Below are 18,823 nucleotides of genomic sequence, written 5' to 3' on the forward strand. Positions count from 1 at the left end.
AAATGGAAAAACTGGAGAATGGAGAAACAAAATTCATTAAGTTAAGTTTTTATAAGCTTGATAGAAAAGGCAAAGCCTAATCCTTTTATTTCATAGGAGTCTGTAATTATTTTTCAGAATTTTGTCGTCAAAGTGCAGCACATCATTTGGGTGTTCAGTCTTTCCACCATCAAACATCGCTGTTCTTCAGCTTGTATCATTAATAAATGTGACGCCATTCTCAGACAGGGCTATTATTATGTGATTTTTACAGTAATAATTAATTTCACAAATAATTTTGACGTTAGGGCACCATTGGGGTTGTCCTAAAGTTAAGACAGTTTTTAGGATTTTTTGTGGAGTTAGGAAGCTTCTGTACTACCCTTTTCCTATCCGTGGTTAAGATAAGCACTTAAGAAATGTCATTTTGTAATAGCTTTTGTCCTAAATGAGGTCCTAACTGAAATTGCCATGGTTACCAAACAGATAAGATAGGATCTTTCTTTAATGCGCCCCCAGGTCACTTATTTCTCTAGCAAAACATGACAACACTTCTGGACATTCTTGGACCCCAAAGGGTCCTTTAACATGATCATCATAGTGTTACTTTAAAGACTGCATTTCAATTGTATTTAAGCATTTAAAAAGAAGTCTTTGTTTTAAGTGTTCCACACTTACCCTCTGAGGTATCTGCCTAAATGCCTCAAAGAACTCTCTGGCTTTGGCCTCGGGTAACTGTGACACCATGGAGCCCAGAGTGAAGACCACAAACCCATGCTCTCCAGAACCATTCGCAAACTCCTCCAGCTCCTGCACAGAAGACAGATATCAGTATTGAGATATCACGTGACGTTTCATGGACACAAAAGCGCAAGCTTTCACTGTTAACTATACTCCTATTCAATGTAAGCAGTTCTTCCTTACATTTTTTAGCTCACTCACTCACTCACTCATTCACTCACACAAATACCAACATGAACTGGCATGTTCAAACTTTGAACTTCTGAAAAGCAGCATATTGCAACAATAAAACCGCTTGGTAAAAGAGTACCTTTCCCTTTTTGCTTACTGAAAAGTACACAACATAATTACAAAGACAATGCGTCTCATTTCATGCTTGAAGATTATAGTGGTCAAACGAAGAAAAAAAAATACTTAGCCTCCAATTAAATTCATGCTGGACCAGAAAATTCTAAAATTATGCACAATATCTTAACTCCTAAACTGACTCTCTGAGTGATCCCACGTTCATTTATACACATCTTAGAAGTACAGCTTATGACCATAGTTGATTGCAGATTAGACAGTTAAACATTACATTGTTCATGATTGTGCAGGTTGGCACTCTTAAACAATTAGAGTTATGCAGATCTTGGTTGTCCTGGGGTCATTTAATAAAAGTATGATGTAATAAATGTTTTTTTTTTGTTGCATTAACTGTAGTCTTACCAGTAAAAGACATGTGACATGTGAAAGCTCTGTATTTTGAAACAGCATAGAACTGAGAATGGCTATGCTCATTAACATCTTACCTTTGTCAGTGAACCCCTTTTTGCACAGTTGATGCCCCCTATATGGACCATGTTTGGCACTTGAGGTTTTGGGATAAAAGATCCCTTCCATCAGTAACTCAATGAGTTTTTTTGGCACATGCATGCATTAAGCAGGGAACGCAAATATTTATTTGGATAACTTTAAATAAAACAAGACCGTAATATTGCATCCTATTGTTTTCAATGACATTTGGATAAGGGTGTGCTGTCTCGAAAAATGAGGGGTCTGAGAACACGGGACTCTGCGTGCGGGTGTTATACGATCTTCCGAACAGCAGGAGGCGCTGTCTCGAAAAACGAGGGGTCTGAGAATGCGGGACTCTGGGTGGGGGACTGTAGCTGCAGGCTCCGAGTCTGCAGCTTCATAATATTGGGACACAGCTAGCAACAATTTGTTAATGTGACAATAACCAGTGGTGGAATGTAACAAAATACATTTACTCTGTATTTAAGTATACATTTTAAGTAGGCCTACTTTAGATTGTTATTCAACTTCAGAGGCAAATATTGTACTTTTTCTGAAAAACTGACTTTTTACACATGTATATTAGATTTTGATATTAGATATTGTTTGAAAAATAATGACCAGTATATAATAGAAACACTAAAAGTATGTCGTATAGATCAGGGATAGGCAACGTTAGGTCCTGGAGGGCTGCTGTCCTGCAGAGTTAAGCTCATAGAATGGTTTTGCATGTTAAAATATTTTATGGTTTGATTTTTGAGTATGTGAGTTAATTATTCTTAATTTTTCTTTACCAGTGTCTCTATTGTGGAGCCCATCCAGGATCTCCTGCTCAGCTCAATAAAAGCTAGTCTACAGAAAAATGTTTTCTTCCAATCTGTTTTATGTACAGTTAATTTAAACTTTTATTTTGTTTTTCTTATCTAAAACGTATCTTGTAAATAGCTGTAAAAAGTACTGTAAGTAAAAATGTATAGAACAATTTATTTTGTATCAAATGTACAAATTAATTGACATGACAAAAATAAATGTACAGAATTATTTCTTTATTACATTTACAAGTTATAACTTGCATTACAAAAATAAACAATGAACAGAAATTATTTTTTTGTTTCATTTACAAATTATAACTTAAAAAAAAATTGTATACGATTGTTTAATTTACAAATTTTAATTCACATAACCAAAAGTTTATTTCTCTACTAATCTGTCAAGAAGAGAAAACAATCTGTCCATTCTCTCCCTGCTCTGTCTCTCTGAAACTTTATGTCCTCTGTAACAACTGAGACCAATCAGACACAATTATTTGTTATGGTTAACAAATAATCTTTAAAGCTCAACATCCCCCAACAGTGCAAGAAGGGCCTTTGGGTTACCAGGACTACGATCAGATAAGTTGGTTTATTGCTGTTAAAAATGTGGTCACATGTTCAAGACAGAGATGATGGGGAAGACAGAAACAGCTTTTAAAACAGACTTTCCTGCGTTCATTTATCGATGAACTGATTAACATGAAATTAACCTGCATTCCAGAACATTTTGTGAATGATTTACTGTCTTATGTGGTGTCCTTTAATACTATTATCTGTTGATACTATTATCCCTTCGATACTATGTATTTTATTATAGAACCAACGGTCAATGTAACCTCACTTATACCACGTTTGGTCTCTATAAATTGGTACTTTGAAGATCGAAATGATTGTGTACATGATATGCCGATAGCTGCCCAACATATTAGTATTACAAGAATCTTCCCTAGTTGTCTTCATCAGAGACCAATCCAGCTGCACATGCAAATGAGCACGCTTAGGACAAAGACTCATAAATTAACCACAGCGTAACTTTCCCGCTCTGGAATCTCCATCCTTCTCATTGGTCACGCAAACCCGGAGGGATTGGACCTTTCACAGACTTTAAAAGGGCATTCACAGAAGCCCTTCCTTCTCTTGGCTTTCTCTCCTACGTGTGGGTTGCTGTCCTGCGGGGCCGCACCAGGCCCCAGACCCCAGGGCAGCAGGCCTTGACTCACCACCAGCCACGTGCTCATTCAGGAGAGAGAGGACTCAACCACAACAGAATCAAGGACAACCTCAGGAGTTTGATACGATGTCTTCATTCAAAACAGAAGAAGTCCATCGCAACTCCTACCATTTGCTCTGCGTGTCCTCTCCGGCCCAGGGTCGGCAGGCCACAATCTGCCCTCCAGCCATGAGAACAGAGTCGAACTACCCATGCAAGTTCATCATATCTTCTTCATCCAACTGAGAAGAAAACGATGGCAACTTCAACATTTGACATTCACAGAACCAACAACTTCAATTTTCAACAACTTCAAGAATTGTTTCCTCTGCCCAGGCCAAGCAAGTATCAATTTAATGAGGTGCTCTGAAAATGATAGGCTGATGGTGCTTTTCACAGTTTCAATGGATCTTCTCCATAGTTCCATTCCCTGCTTCCAATTTCATTCTATCACTCACCCTTTTACCTATATATGTACCGTATAACTTCAAATAATAGCCCAGGCTTTTATTTTCCCAAATCGTCAAACTGCACCGGCTTGTATTTGAGACAGGCGTCTATATGAGACAGGCCTTTATAATTTAGTGTTGAGATGTTGTTCATTGAGTGTAGGCCTAGAGTCTCTAATCTCTAAAAATCTCCAAATGCTCCACGTGAAACTGCGGTCTTTCGACCTTTTACTATCGTGTCAATTGATTTTGATTAATATGCGCGAGGGAGAGAGAGCAAGACAGCGCTCGTGTTGTTTGAAGACGTGAGAGTGCGCGCGCTCTCTCTGCTGGTTATGCGCCCTGTCAAGCACAGCAGTCATTCTATTCTACATCACGCACCGATCAAAAAAGGCTTTGGCGGCCGCCAAAAAGCGGACGATCTGACGGGTTTTAGAAGATTAAATACAACCCGAAACTAAAAAACAGACCCGTCAGATAAAGCTGAACTAACCTAATTCACTTACACGTTCTGACCGTGCAATTCGTGCAATAACCTAATTCACAATAACCTAATTCACTTACACGTTCTGACCCCTGGGTTTGCAGGGGTGTTCTTTGTGATATCATTACTTGTTTTATGTTTTTTCTGAATATAGATTAATTATCTCAGAAATAATAATAAAAGATTGTCAAACTAAGGTTTTCTTTTCTTTTCTTTCTTCATTCTTACAATGACTCCAGTTCAGTTTTTACATCATTCAAAGGAACAAAAACAGTGAAAGGTCTCGGTGCGTTTGGACTAAATCCCTGAATTTGAAATACCATACTAGCCTTAGCCTATACTGTTTTTGCTATATAAAGATATGGCAGCAAAAATAGTAAGAGTAATTTGGTCGTGTCCAGCAGCTGCTGTTTTTGAACAGATATTACATTCTATAACCTTGCTTGTCCTGTGTTTCCAGATTTACTATTTTAAATCAAACTTTATACACAGCTACAGCATTAGTAAGCCTATTAGGAACTGAAAAATAAAGACTCACTTTTGATAAAGGTTTTGGTTTCTGGCTAACTGTTGCTCCAATCATGACCATGTTTGGCATCACCGGACGTGGGAATTCCAAGGCAAAGTCGAAACGCATAAACTCCACCATCTATGTTTTTCTCTGAAGTGCTCGTGAAGCGATCTCATCTGCACGAGCAAACATACGTTTGCAAGCCATGGGCTGCAGGAGAGTCCTTACCAGGTTCACACTTCTTTGCCAAAGATGTATGCGGTCAGTAAAGTGAGTTAAAGGTTGTGGAACATAAGAGGCTGGAACTGGACATTGACTGGCAAGAGCATCAACACCACAAGGATGGTTTATTTGCATATACATAGCTGTAGTCTTGCAGTTCATTCATCAAGTCCCTGTTGAAGAGTAGACCCTCTGCGTTTCTCACTATGAAGCTTTGAAGAATATCCAGTGAAATAATGAACGCCTGGAGCTTGGCCAGGTCTGTAGAGATGTCAACACTCAGAAGTGTGTTTATTTTATCTGCTAAGCCTGCTTCTAATTCATCCTTGGTGTAGTTCACTGGATATGTCAGAGTGGTGGTATTCTGTGAAGGACCCATACTCAGACTCGCCTCTGGGATGACGACCACCACCTGGTTTCCTCTCCTCCCCAGCTCCTCCACAATAGGCTTCATCCCTAACCAGTGACTGCCATCTGATGGAATAACCAACAGTTTCCCAGCTTCAGCTGAACCCAAGAAGAAGAGACTCAGGAGCAACCACACGCCAGCCATTTTATCAGTGGTGTGAAGGACAGAGGCAGTTGAAGGAGATTAAGTAAGAAAAACACTTACGCAGTGTAACCACAAAGGTTAAAGTACTATATTGTGTGAGTTAGGACTGGGTTCAAGGGAGTGGCGATGTTTGCAGCTAGTAGGATGTGCTCAGTCCAAATATGGCATTGAAGTAATCAATGGATTTTTAATCAAAAGTACATAGACATGGCATCAACTTAGATTAGAGCATGTTGACCTGGACCACATGCTTCATGTTAATTAAAAAATATACTAATGTTCAGTGTTAAATCATCAATGCTAATTAATACAACTAAAAAATAGAAAAAATATATTTTTCTCTATATATATATATATGTACGCATCAGTGGCATCAATTCACCATAAGCCTGATGACGTCATCAAATCTTACTCCCTCGATGTGACCGTCCCACATATTTTCTTTCATTCCTGACCTTACATGCTGCTGCAGCAGCCACCCTCAAATATCACATCAAGCACATCTACACATATTGAATCCATTTGACAATTTGAAATGCACGAAATTGAAATTCAAGCAAAGGTATAGTGATAGCTGAAAAAAATCAACCAACAAGGACTAACAGTACGACAAGTGTGTGTGTGTGGTGCGTCCAAATCATTTGATAATAACCCAGCAAATTAGACAGCTATAGACCACTGTTAAAAGAATTAAGTACTTTTCAAGGACTTTAAAGTACTTCACACAACTATTTCTAGGTATTCAAATCTCAAAATCATCAAAATTATCTAATTTAAATGTTATTTTTAATGTGATGACTAAAACCTTTTTTCTAGTTCATCCTTCAAAGATTGTCGCCATTTGTAAAACTAAAAATTTCACGATGTATAGGAAAACAAACACTTTTATTTTAAAATCTACAAAAGACATGAAATGACCACAATAACCAATAAATGGTGGCAGAGGAGCACTTATTGGCTCATTAGCCATTTCCACTCCATAATAGAGCCCAGTTTTTTTTTTTACACATTTTGCTTTTTAATTTATATTTAGACATTTATTTTTTTAGACATTATCAAATCACTATTATAACATAAAAAATGTACACATTTGCCGTTGAACTCACGTGATACGAATATAACAACCAGATCACTTTAATTTATTTGCTTTTCTCTTTTATTAAACAGTTACAAATTATATGTTACACATAGTAATATAACTCTGTTAATCCTGCAATAAAAAATATATTACTTTTCATTGACCTGACCAGGCAGCCAAGGTATCGCAGCCACCAATAAAGGTCCCTGGTAGCCATTAACATTAACCTAGATTAATAATTGCCGTTTTTTGATTTTGCATTAACTGTACAGTCTTACCAGTAAGTGCATTTCACTAATTAACATCTTACCTTTGTCAGTGGACCCCTCTTTGCACAGTTGATGCCCCCTATATGGACCATGTTTGGCATTTGAGGTTTAGGGAACTCAAAGGTAAAGTCATACCTATGAAGCCAAACTGCACCGTTCCCTAATAGCTCTTCGTATGTAGTGTCCTTCTGCAGATATCTACTGGCCAGTTCATCAAAGCTGGTATACAGTTTTCGGCAAAGGAACATTTCAAAAAATGTCATAAGCATATTATTTACTCTCTGAGGGAAAGTCATCTTATCTGAGTAACCAGTAATGAAGCGCGGGACAAAAGACGGAGGCGAGGGACACTGAGCGGCTGACTCATCAAGCCGACAGGGAATTCCATGCAAGAAGTAAACAGGGGGAAGTGAGAGGGAATCGGCAAGGATAGTGCCACACGGCAGGAAAGGATCGGTGAGCAAAATATCAAATCCTGTCTCTCTTAGACTCTTCATCAGGGGCTCGTCGTACAGCAGCCCTTCACAGGCTTTCACCTGCATATTTGTGAACTCTATCAGGTTCCCCATATTCTCAAAAAAATCAGTTAATTGTGGAGGCTTCTCAATCGCATTCTTCTTAATGTGGTCCAAGTTTGCATTCATCTCAGCATGGGTGTATGGCACACGAAAAGACTTAGTGGTGTAATTGCCAGATGCCCTAATCAGAAAACTGGTTTCAGGGACCAGGACCACCATCTCATGACCCCTCAGAGACAACTCTTCCACCAAGATCTTCATGCTCAGCCAGTGGCTGCCATCCACTGGCATGACAAGCACCTTTCCAGCCTGCACAGGCTCTGAGGAGAACAAGCTTAGCCAGGCTAATAGACCCAGAGCGGGAAAACTCAGTGCTCTCACCATTCTTCAAACGTTTGTACAGTAGACAGCATACAGAGATACGTTTAAGAAGCCTGGGAATGTTTTTAAAAGAGGAGGGGCCTCAAAACTGGACAAAAGGGGAATGAGTGTTGATAGGCCACCTGCTGCAACAGCTCAGATTTTTTAGCTGTCACTGCACTGCAGTTTAAAGTCTAACAAGTGGGTTAAATGTAGCTCTGGATTAATTATTTCAAGAATGTACAAGCATATAAGAACTATCACTGCTTTTTAGAGATAGCTTTGTTACAAAGTTCAAGAGGACCAAATGTCAGCAACAGGTTGATATATTGTTAACACATTTCAATAAGGTTCATCATGTTAACATTAGTTAATACATTAGGTATCATGAACTAACATTAGGTATCATGAACTAACAATGCCTTTACAGCATTTATGAAAGGCAGGGTAGGTGATTTGTTCCAGATACATTTTCGTGTAATGCTGGTTGAAAGTCTCTTCACATCCTGATAACAATCACTAAGTTAAGTGGTCCAAATGTATTTATATGTATATATCTTTTCTCTGGAAGGCATACGAACATAAAATGTTCATCCAATCATTGAATTCAGTCCGAATGCAATGATACAATGTCCTTCCTGCCTATCAAAGTATGTATTTCCATACCTCCATGCACCCTGCTCACGCAGACATCATACGTCATTGGGCGGCAGTGGTTGTCTACAAACTGGAAGGTTGGTGGTTCAATCCCCGGTTCCACCTGACCAAGTGTCCAGGTGTCCATGAGCAAGACACCTAACCCCAGCTGCTCCCCGCCGAGCTGGATGGCGCCTTGCATGGCTGACACCGCCGTCGGTGTATGAATGAGTGAGTGAATGGGAATGTGAGGCAATATGTAAAGCGCTTTGGTGGCCATTGGGTCTGTGAAAGCGCTATATAAATGCAGTCCATTTACCATTAGCGAGTTTCATGCCATGCAGAGTTAGACAGACGTCAGTCTCTGAGCACCGCAACCGAAACAGCAGCCACCTTTTACAGTTCCTCCTGAACCAAAACAATGAGCTTATGCTGCGTTCACGACATAACTACTGTAATTTGGAAGAGATGGAAACACGTGACGTTATACTCGGAGCAGTTCATGACTTGAATTTATGCATTTCAATGCCAACACTATCAACGCCGAAATTAATCTGCAGCAGTAAGCAGGTACAGGTCAGTGCTCTTTAAGTTCCCTTTCAGTCAGTGACAGCGCTGCAGCGGTGGTCGCGACTTCAAAGAGCATTTCTTGCTGTTCTAAAACAGCCTAAAAGAGCTTTCGGTTGCACACTGCAGGCTGCAATAGTTCTACCAGCTGGGCCATGGCCGTTTCCCCTGTGCACTTCAGCACTTAAAAAGCTTATTTCCATAAAACAGCAAGCACAGTGTGACACTGTCTTTTTAAAATCATTCCACCCGTGTGTTTCTGTATGTGGTCGTTACCTGGCCCCATCTCACAGTCATTATTATTATTATCATACATTTTATTTATAGACGCCTTACATGACACTCAAGGACACCTTACAAACACAATAAAACAATCAACAACAAAAAAATACTCATTATTACAGCCTGGATACCAGTATTAAAGCCTGCCGAAAAAGATGGGTCTTAAGGCGAGATTTAAAAACACGAAGACTTTCACTGTTTTGCACATCTTGTGGCAGCAGGTTCTATAAATAACGAGCTGCATGACTAAAGGCTCGGGACCCCATGGAAGTAGTGCAAGTTCAAGGGACAACAAGTGTGACTGAAGAAGATGATCTTAAAGTCCGAGTAGGAGTGTAAATATTAAGAATTAAAGTCCGAGTAGGAGTGTAAATATGAAGAAGGTCAGATAAGTATGAAGGGGCAAGATTGTTGAGTGCCTTGTAAGTAAGAAGAAGAATTTAAAATCAGTACGATATTTAATCGGGAGCCAGTGCAAGTGTTGTAATATGGGAGTAATGTGTTCAGCTAGAGGAGTTCTGCAGATGATTCGAGCAGCCGAGTTCTGTACTAGCTAAAGTTTGTGGAGTAGCTTTGAAGGCAGTCCATAAAAAAGAGCGTTGCAGTCAGTGTTGAGGGTAACTTGAGTTACCATATCAGATTACTTTTTCAAGTAACTAGTAAAGTAATGCATTACTTTTAAAATTTACAACAATACATCTGAGTTACTTCAATATACTTTGAAATACTTCAAATAAGAGGTTACCAGATAATGGAAGGCACCTTTTTCTACCTGAAACCGAATTGGTAACGTTTTCTCGACTCCCCGACATCCCAGGCCGGCCTCTTTGGTGACACAGTCGAGAATTTCGCCCAGCAGTTCTCGGCTACACCGAAGGCCTGCTGCTGTCTCCACCCCGCCGCTGTTTGCAGTCCCCCCACCTGATCATCGCCAAGGGCGCCCCCCTGTGGCTTCCACCTCCGCTCTGGCACAGCCTCAGCAGCAGCCTCCACCCAGGCCACAGCGTGGAGCCGGCCATGGAAAGGGATAAGAGCAGGGGGCCCTGAAACCGAATTGGTAACGTTTTCTCGACTCCCCGACATCCCAGGCCAGCCTCTTTGGTGGCACAGGCGAGAATTTTGCCCAGCAGTTCTCGGCTACACCGACGGCCTGCTGCTGTCTCCACCCCGCCGCTGTTTGCAGTCCCCCCACCTGATCATCGCCAAGGGCGCCCCCCTGTGGCTTCCACCTCCGCTCTGGCACAGCCTCAGCAGCAGCCTCCACCCAGGCCACAGCGTGGAGCCGGCCATGGAAAGGGATAAGAGCAGGGGGCCCTGAGACAGGCGGCCCAGAGATGGAGGGTACAGCTCTTCGGGAGATGGTGAGCACACCACTCATTCCCCTGGATGAGGGCTGGGTGGAGAATCCTGTGTTGAATTTTGTTTTAGTTTTATGTACCCAAATTATCAGAAAAAGAGCAGTTTCCTCTGTCCCTGGGCCCCAAGAGGGCGCGGATGGTAGTGCATGCCGCCATGCCTTGTCACTCTCATCCCTCTCTTCTATCACCAGCCGGCAGCTCGGTGTGGTTTGAGGACACGATGCCTACTCACGCACTCCCTGCCGAACCGTGGAGGCAGGTAAGTGTTGCACTGTGCAGTCAGAACCCCCCTACGGGACACTGTGCCTTCTGGGTCTGGTCCCTGTGCTCCACCTCGTTGCCCCACTGCGGGAACATCTGTGGTCCTTCTGACCTCGTTTGCATGATCTCTGGGGCAGAAATCGCAATCCTAAAGGCGAAGGTCGCGATAGAGCCGGTCCCTCCAGCCGATATAAAGTCAGGGTTCTACAGCCCCTATTTCATTGTACCCAAGAAAGGCGGTGGGTTACAACCAATCTTCGATCTGTGTGTTTTGAATCGGCCACTTCACAAGCGCCTGTTCAAAATACTAACGCAGAAACGCATTTTCAAATGCATCCGTCTCTGAGATTGGTTTGCAGCAATCAACCTGAAGTACGTGTACTGTCGTGTCTCAATATTTCCTCGACACAGACCGTTCCTATGCTTTGCATTCCCGGGTCGAGCATATCAATACCCGACCCTTCAGGCTGTCCCTGTCACCCCGTATCTTTACGAAGGTCACGGAGGCGGCCCTTGTCCCCATGAGAAAACAGGGCGTTCGCATCCTCAACTATCTCGACGACTGGCTCATACTAGCCCACTCGCGAGATCAGTTGTGTGAACACAGGGACCTAGTGTGCCAGCACCTCTGGGGCTTCGGGTCAACTGGAAAAAGAGCAAACTCTCCCCCGTGCAGAGGATCTCTTTTCTCAGTATGGAGTTGGACTCAATCAACCTGTCAGCACGACTCGTGGAGGAACGTGCTCGGTCGGTGCTGAACTCCTTGAACTCGCTCAAGGGCAGGACAGCGGCCCCACTGAAACTTTTTCAGAGGCTCCTGGGGCAGTAACGCCAGCACCCTGCGGCAGCCAGACGTGGAGGAGACGTCTATCACCATGTCTAACACTCGTAAGTAAGCCAGTGGTTGACCCCTGTGCTAGGCTAGGAACCCATATGTCGTGATCCCTACGGTGATCCAATATGTGTATTCTTCCATGGTACAGCCCCCCCCCCCTGACGGCGAGCCCATGTCTTTCCCTAAGCATACTCCGCTCTGCCTCTCTGCTCGGTATTGACTTCACCCTAACTAGGCTGAATCTACCACAGAGAGCTTCCATATGTAGCTCTGCCCTAACGGTCAGTCCATGTGTGTAATTTCCACTTGACACCTCCTTACGGGAAGGATGTGGTCCCCGTAGCGTCTCTTTTCGCTTGAAAAGGGGACGCTTTCCCAGTGTTATCCGATAGTCTCTCTGTATGGGTTAGAAGGAAAATACTGTAAGTGATTGACCTCTGCGTAAAGCCCCGTCCTATCTTCCGTCCCCAGCAGGTGCGGGGGGATCAGGTGGGTTACACTGGAAGGGGCAGCAATAGTGATGCCCTGAAGGAGGGAATGGAGACGTTACGTCCCATCGCCGCAATTGGTGCTCCAACGCTGAGTGGCAGGGTCACCAGCTCGGATCCTCAGCGCAAACCTGAATGTGTGATTGCACGCGCTTCCTATATATAGCCGCTTCGCGGGGCGGGGTGCGCGATACAAATCTCGAACGCCATTGTGCATTGGCTTGTTTAGTTTACACTTGAAGGTGTTTGGGCTCTTAGGCAAGATCCCAATTCAGTTCTGACATAACATCTCAATACAATAGTAACCTAGACGTTGTTTATGTTAATTATTATTGTAATGTTATGTGCTTTGAGACATGAGGTAGTTTAACGCTGTCTCCTGAAGGGTTGGTCAAAATCCCTTGCCTCTTCAAATACATATATAATCATATGTCATTTTGAATGGTTATATACTTCCTTTATAAAAATCAATAATCAAATATATTCATTATCACATAATAATTTTTATATTCTTGTGCTTGTGAAATTATATTTTCTTAAATGCATGGATGCAAGTAACCAGTTTCTTTTAGGTGCATCCCAATCTTACTTTGAGATTGCACGTAGTACACGCAGGACACGAAGGCCACGTAACCCACAAGGCCGTTTGTCTCTTTCTCTGGGATCAGTAGAAAGGTTAGAGGGTCCTAAAGGCAGCGTGGGCACATATGATTCTTCGCTGGACATATAGTCAAGCTATATTGAGCGTTACTATCAAACTTTAATTGTTGTATTAAAATGTATTCTTTCCAGTATATTTCCTTCCTTGGGAGTAAATGCCAGTTATCTGTTTTTCTCCCAAACGAGTGAATGTTTTAGCATTATGTTTTGGTATACTTAACTGATAATAAGGAGCTCAGACTCTCTTCAGCCTTGATGGGAGCTGTTATTTGCTAGTGTCTGTTATTTGTGTGTGTGTGCGTATGACATTCTATGTAGGTTCTGGACGGTCGGACCAGACACCCCGGCGCCCTTCTCTAACCTGCGAGGCCACCACAGACCTAAATCCAATGAGTGGACGACAACTATCTTTACTAATGGCGATAGGCACCCCTATCTCCTCACATGTGTTAAATTGTTTAGGCTTTAATGTTTCTTAGCCAATGAGAATCATTCAACCTGTAAGCAATGACGTAGCTTAGACCTTGGAAATGGTATAACTGCTGTGATCTTTGTAACTGTAAGGGGGGCGGCCTACGAACTCCTATGTGAGTCTTGAAGCTGACTTCTGCTGATGAGAATGCAAACTATCTTCAGTAAAACTTTTCTTAAATTTTTTATAATTCTGACTCCGGGTCTTCTTTCTTCATATCGGGTTCTGGGTCTTTGACTGTATACCCCTTACAGTTATGGTGGAGGATGCGGGCAATTATTCTCGGTGACACCCCTGGCAAATCAACAAACAAGGTAGTAAGCTTTTGTTAATTGTTAGGGCTGTCTGACTGGAAGAGATTTTGAAGGAGAGCGGGAGAGCTTCACTCCGATGAGGCGAGTGAAGCTTCACTCCGATGAGGCGAGTGAAGGAGTAAGTTAATTATACTGCTGACAGTATAAGAAGTCGCTGAGAGCGTCGTTAAGGGTAACGGCAGCAGACAGCGCAAGCGAAGCGTGCTCTGTGGGGGCCCCGCTGGGCATTACTGGTGTAGCACCACCCCAGCAGAGCACGTCCCTGGGCTAGAGGTCCAGTGGCACCGTAAACCTGCTCAATCTCTTCCATCTCAGATAGGGGATCCCCGAACTTAGTGAAGTGAATCAGGCAGTTAGGGATACTAACAATAATAGGGTTGTTTGCCAGGGATGCATCAGGAACAATTCCGAGAGAAAAATTTAAAAAGTTGTGACCCAAATTGGCATGGACCAGTATATGTAACTGTGATTTTGGAGTATACTTTGCAGTTTCATCACGCAGAAGCCAAGCTGTGTTGTTCAAAGATCGCCGCCTCCATTTCTGCAATAACTTCAGGTGAGTATGAACCATGATTAAGATATGGCAGAAAAATGTAATAACTTAATCAGTAACCTGAAGAGTCCGGAAACAAATAGTGAGTCAGGAAAAGCAAACGCTGTAAGCAGCTGTGCTCTAAAGCCCTCACTTTAAATAAATTTGCAGAAATGATTAAGTAAATGGTAGTCAGGATTTTGATTCTGATTGGAAATTTAAACAACTTGACTGGCTACAACCAAACAAAGAAACAGAAAAATTAAAATGTTTAGCCTCGTATTGCTTACGATGATTACAAGAAGCAAGTGAAAGAAATTCTGGGTCAGGGATAATTTCCCTGGACAAGCGACTAAAGTTAAACAGACACTTTGTGAAAACAATATTTTGCAGCTTATGAAAATTAATGTTCTGCCAATAATAATGATGAAGATTATGATTGGGTTATTATGATTAAATCAGCCACTGGTGGACTGTAAAAGAATACAGAGAACTGCTTAATCAGTAGCTCTGTTTGCATTCCTGAATGGGACACACTGTTTCAAGGGTGTGATGCTGTAGTTGAGGCTGAAACAAATTCACCAGATGACAGAGAGTGTCTTGATTGTGGTCAGTAGGGCCATTTAACACGTGACACATTTCTGGTAATAATGTGAGTTTGAAAGTAGATCAGTGTTTAAATGACGATATTAAAGTTGTCGTCTGAGAAAGAACAAGAGATAAAACAAGGTCAAAAGATTGAAGTCTTAAAGTGAATCCTTTTGAAGAAAAGATCTATAATACTAATTTTTATAAGTGAATTGATGAATACAGGTTGATGTAAAATGAATGACTCCAACAAATGTGAGTTGCAGAATATATCAAAGTAACTAAAAGGATGATTGTGTTGCCATTAAAATTTTTAAAAAAGGTTTTAGATGATATAGAGAGACTAATCTCACAGATGATTTACAATAACTGCAAAAGTATCACAAGCAGAGAGTGCTTGCCTCAAACTTAGTGTGAATCCTAATTGGAGATTGATAAACTCCAAGAGAAAACTTAAGTCAAATATTAAGTTATGGTAATTGAGAACTTGACAACTAAAATTGAGATTGAGAAATGTGAAATGTTATTGAGAACTAGAATAATTACCATTATGTAAGAACAAATAAGCAGAAGCCGTACTGGATTAACAGTTGCTAAATGCTGATTAAACAAACAGCTTGAAAAGTTGACCATGAAAGAACTAGAAGCTGATGTTTTGCTTTCAAAAGATAAGTTTGTTATTGGCTGTAAGGAAACAGTTTGCTTATCTGAATCTGATGTGTGCTGTGGCTGAAACTGCCAGTGCAACAGACTCAATCTGAGTGGAAATTTGTAATGCCTAAATTTCCTGATGTGTGGGCAAAAGACAAATATAAATAATATGTTTATTTGAAACCGTATGTAATATCTGGCAAAGATGCCTTAAGCTGGGATAGAGTTAAAAGATGGTAGATAAAGTTAGAAGTATATGAGAGAGCAGTGTACCATCCAATAGAGTCTCAGAGTCTCTCTCATTCAATGAGTCAGCTAAAAGCTGGTATCTGTGATAATGTGTAAAGCACAGTGTTTCAGTTGAAGGATCATAGACACAGAGATGTTTTAAAAATAAAACTGAATGACTTTAAAGAAGTATTTAAAATAATAATACAGATAGAGATGACATTTTGATTAGGTTAATTTAGGACCAGTAACTTCTTTGTCTGATCTTAGTCCCCACCATGAAACGGGGGAGGGGCCGACGGAAATGTACACTGAATGTACGGTTGTGATCTAAATTCACTGAGTATAATCCAAGTAGCTAGGTTGCTGCTTTTAAGATAGTTAATGGATTTAAGTGATTAAATACTGTTGTTATTGACCTGTCTCCCTATGTGAACACTATTAGGCAATCCGAATGGCTCTGGTGACTCTTGAACGTGCCTTTCCTAAGCTCTAGAAAACAGCTGAGTTCTGTTGAAGCAAACAGCCTGTGATGGGAAAGAGCGGTCACCAGTGGGCACGAGTGGCTACTCAATGACGGGTAAGACCTTCTATTGGCCAGACAGGGGGCAACCTAAGCCAGAGTGGATCACGTAAAGTCACTGGGCATCTCAAGATGGAGGTGTTTATGTGAGAAAGGTATGAGAGTGGAGCGGATGACTGTGAGGCCAGCAGCATCCTTTATCGTTAGGGCGGATGAGCTGTGAGGAGTTACAGACAGTCTGACCCCGAAACGTGAGTGTTCCTCTAATACCAATCACCAGAAACCGCATTCATTGTATGGCTTGTTTTTTTTATTGTGACAAGCGTCTGCAAATATGCCAGGGGAAAACACCCTGATGGAGATTATAGATAAAGGGCTAACAGAAATGGGCTTTCAAGAGCCAGCTGAGGCCATGAAGTGATTCCCATTAGTTGTTGTGGAGACAGTAGCAAAACTTTTTATGTACTGGTTTGCCTTATGGGCAAGGAAAATCATAGTGATGATTTTGAACTAATAGGTCTATGACATAGTTTTAACTCCTGAAGGTCGTTAGACATGGTGGTGGCTAAAGATGAAGACAGCTTTTGTAGATTTGAGAAAAGTCTGGATAACAAGGTGAATGGTCAAAGGTTATTGTAATTAATTTAATATTACATTATGTCTAAGTTACAGCCTTAGAAGGCTGTTGAAAAAGATTATTTATTTATAGTGAGAGAGACTGCTTGAGCAGAGGAAGGGATGGTAACTGTGTCTGTCTTTCCATTATTGGCCTGCTAGAGCAAGCTGAAGCAAAATAATGATAATGAAACAAAACAACCCAGCTGACCTTGTTAAATTCTAATGAATAATGAACAAGACATGCTTTGAAACTGGTTGGGAGACCATGTAAAATTAGGTAGAAGCTACCGGAAAATGGGAAGTTTAAAATCTTATTTAAAATTTAAATCTTTTAGCAATAATATAAAGAAAAATTAACATTGAAAATGAACAGTTAACATATGTGTGTCTAGTATGAGTGCGTATGATGGTGACAGCACTTTATGTCTTGTATGTATTAGTTTGGGGTACTATTATTTCCTGATTTTGAGGATATTGTGTCATTAACCTCTGGAATTAGTGTTTTATCATTACAGATGGGTTAAGTGAAATGACCAACTTTAGAAAAGTTGATAATTCTAAGTCAATCTGATGAAAAGACAATGCAGAACATGGGACGAGCTTTAATTGGAGTGGTTTTCCAGCTCTGTCTGCTATTGGTAATTATGAATGCTTTTGTCATTTATGATATTGAACTGAATTACTCTCTGGATTAGTATTTTATATAAATTGGAATTGTAAAGAAGATTGCCGTCCATTCTGGGGTAAAACTCTTGTCTAAATTCAACTGAGGGTCTAAATTTAAATAGACAACTAGGTGGGATCATAAGGATAAACGTAGGAAAAAAAAATATATATATATATAGACTTGACGGCAGAGAGACAAAGTGACACATTGGCTAAGTCACTATCCAAATTATCCAGAGTGAGCTCCCTCATTTTTATTGAAAGGCCGGAGGGCGAACAAAGAAGGAGTGAATATAACTTCTAAAAAGAAAAGGTTTTATTTCTCAATCCCTTAAATGTATGTATGACATTAGATGTCTAAGAAAACTACAATTTAATAAAGGTAAAAAGAGAAAGCAGCTATATGGCTGTGGGCTGGGATCTGAGTAACATAATATTTTGGTTTCTGTAAAACTGTAAAGATAAGTGGAACTGAGACAAGTACTGTGAGAAGTAGTTATAATGAAAAATAAAGTTGAAGTTAATGATAAGAAAACAAGAGTATTGAAGAATTAATAAAATACCATGATTCCCCTAACGAGGGAACTTTAAGTGTCACTAGGCTGACAGTGGTGAGAGACTCGGATGCAGAAGGAACTGGCATGTAGGGCAAGATGGAAGAAATATAGTAGAAGAAAATGTATGTTATGAAAATACAATTTCTGATAGGATTTATGGAAGTCAAATTAAGTTTAAATGGTATGAAAAAGGTTAGGGTTAGACATTGTATGATTGACAGGGATTCAAGTGATATAAGGATAAGGAATGAACAAAAGCTTTATTAAGCAGAATGGGGAACGATCCTATATTTTAGTGGTAAAATAATGACTGAAATGATGATGTGAATTTGTTTTATTTTATTTCTATTTTTTGAAACAAACAAAAAAGGGTATAAGATGTTATACAATTAAAATGGTACATGCTATGTGACTGTAAACTGAAGGATGATTTCAGTAAAGACTTAAAGTGCTTACATCGATTATTATGGGTCTTAATTATTAATATTTTATTGTTTGTTGTTTATTTTTAGTTAGACAACCATTGTGTTTTAAACCTAAAGGGTCTATAAAAGGGGTAGTGAAAATAATGGATTAACCATCCAACTTTGTTTATAATAAAAGGATTTGGAAATCATAATATTA

The 18,823-nt window shown here is 40.6% G+C and overlaps 1 protein-coding gene across 3 annotated transcripts in view; it reads right to left on the reverse strand.

Moving 5' to 3' along the window:
• Positions 1–18,823, reverse strand: part of LOC130076509 (UDP-glucuronosyltransferase-like) — a 56,013-nt gene that overhangs the window by 5,832 nt on the left and 31,358 nt on the right. For 2 of the 3 annotated variants that reach the window (XM_056241632.1, XM_056241624.1), the window contains exon 2: positions 658–789. In XM_056241632.1, coding sequence (XP_056097607.1) covers positions 658–789 — 132 coding nt within the window. Of the gene's footprint in view, positions 1–657; positions 790–7,126; positions 8,017–18,823 lie in introns of those variants that run through there. The other variant, XM_056241616.1, reaches the window with a different exon arrangement.

Source organism: Rhinichthys klamathensis, unplaced genomic scaffold, assembly GCF_029890125.1.
Source record: "Rhinichthys klamathensis goyatoka isolate OS25496 unplaced genomic scaffold, OSU_Roscu_1.1 h1tg000021l_1, whole genome shotgun sequence".
Lineage (NCBI taxonomy): Eukaryota > Metazoa > Chordata > Actinopteri > Cypriniformes > Leuciscidae > Rhinichthys > Rhinichthys klamathensis.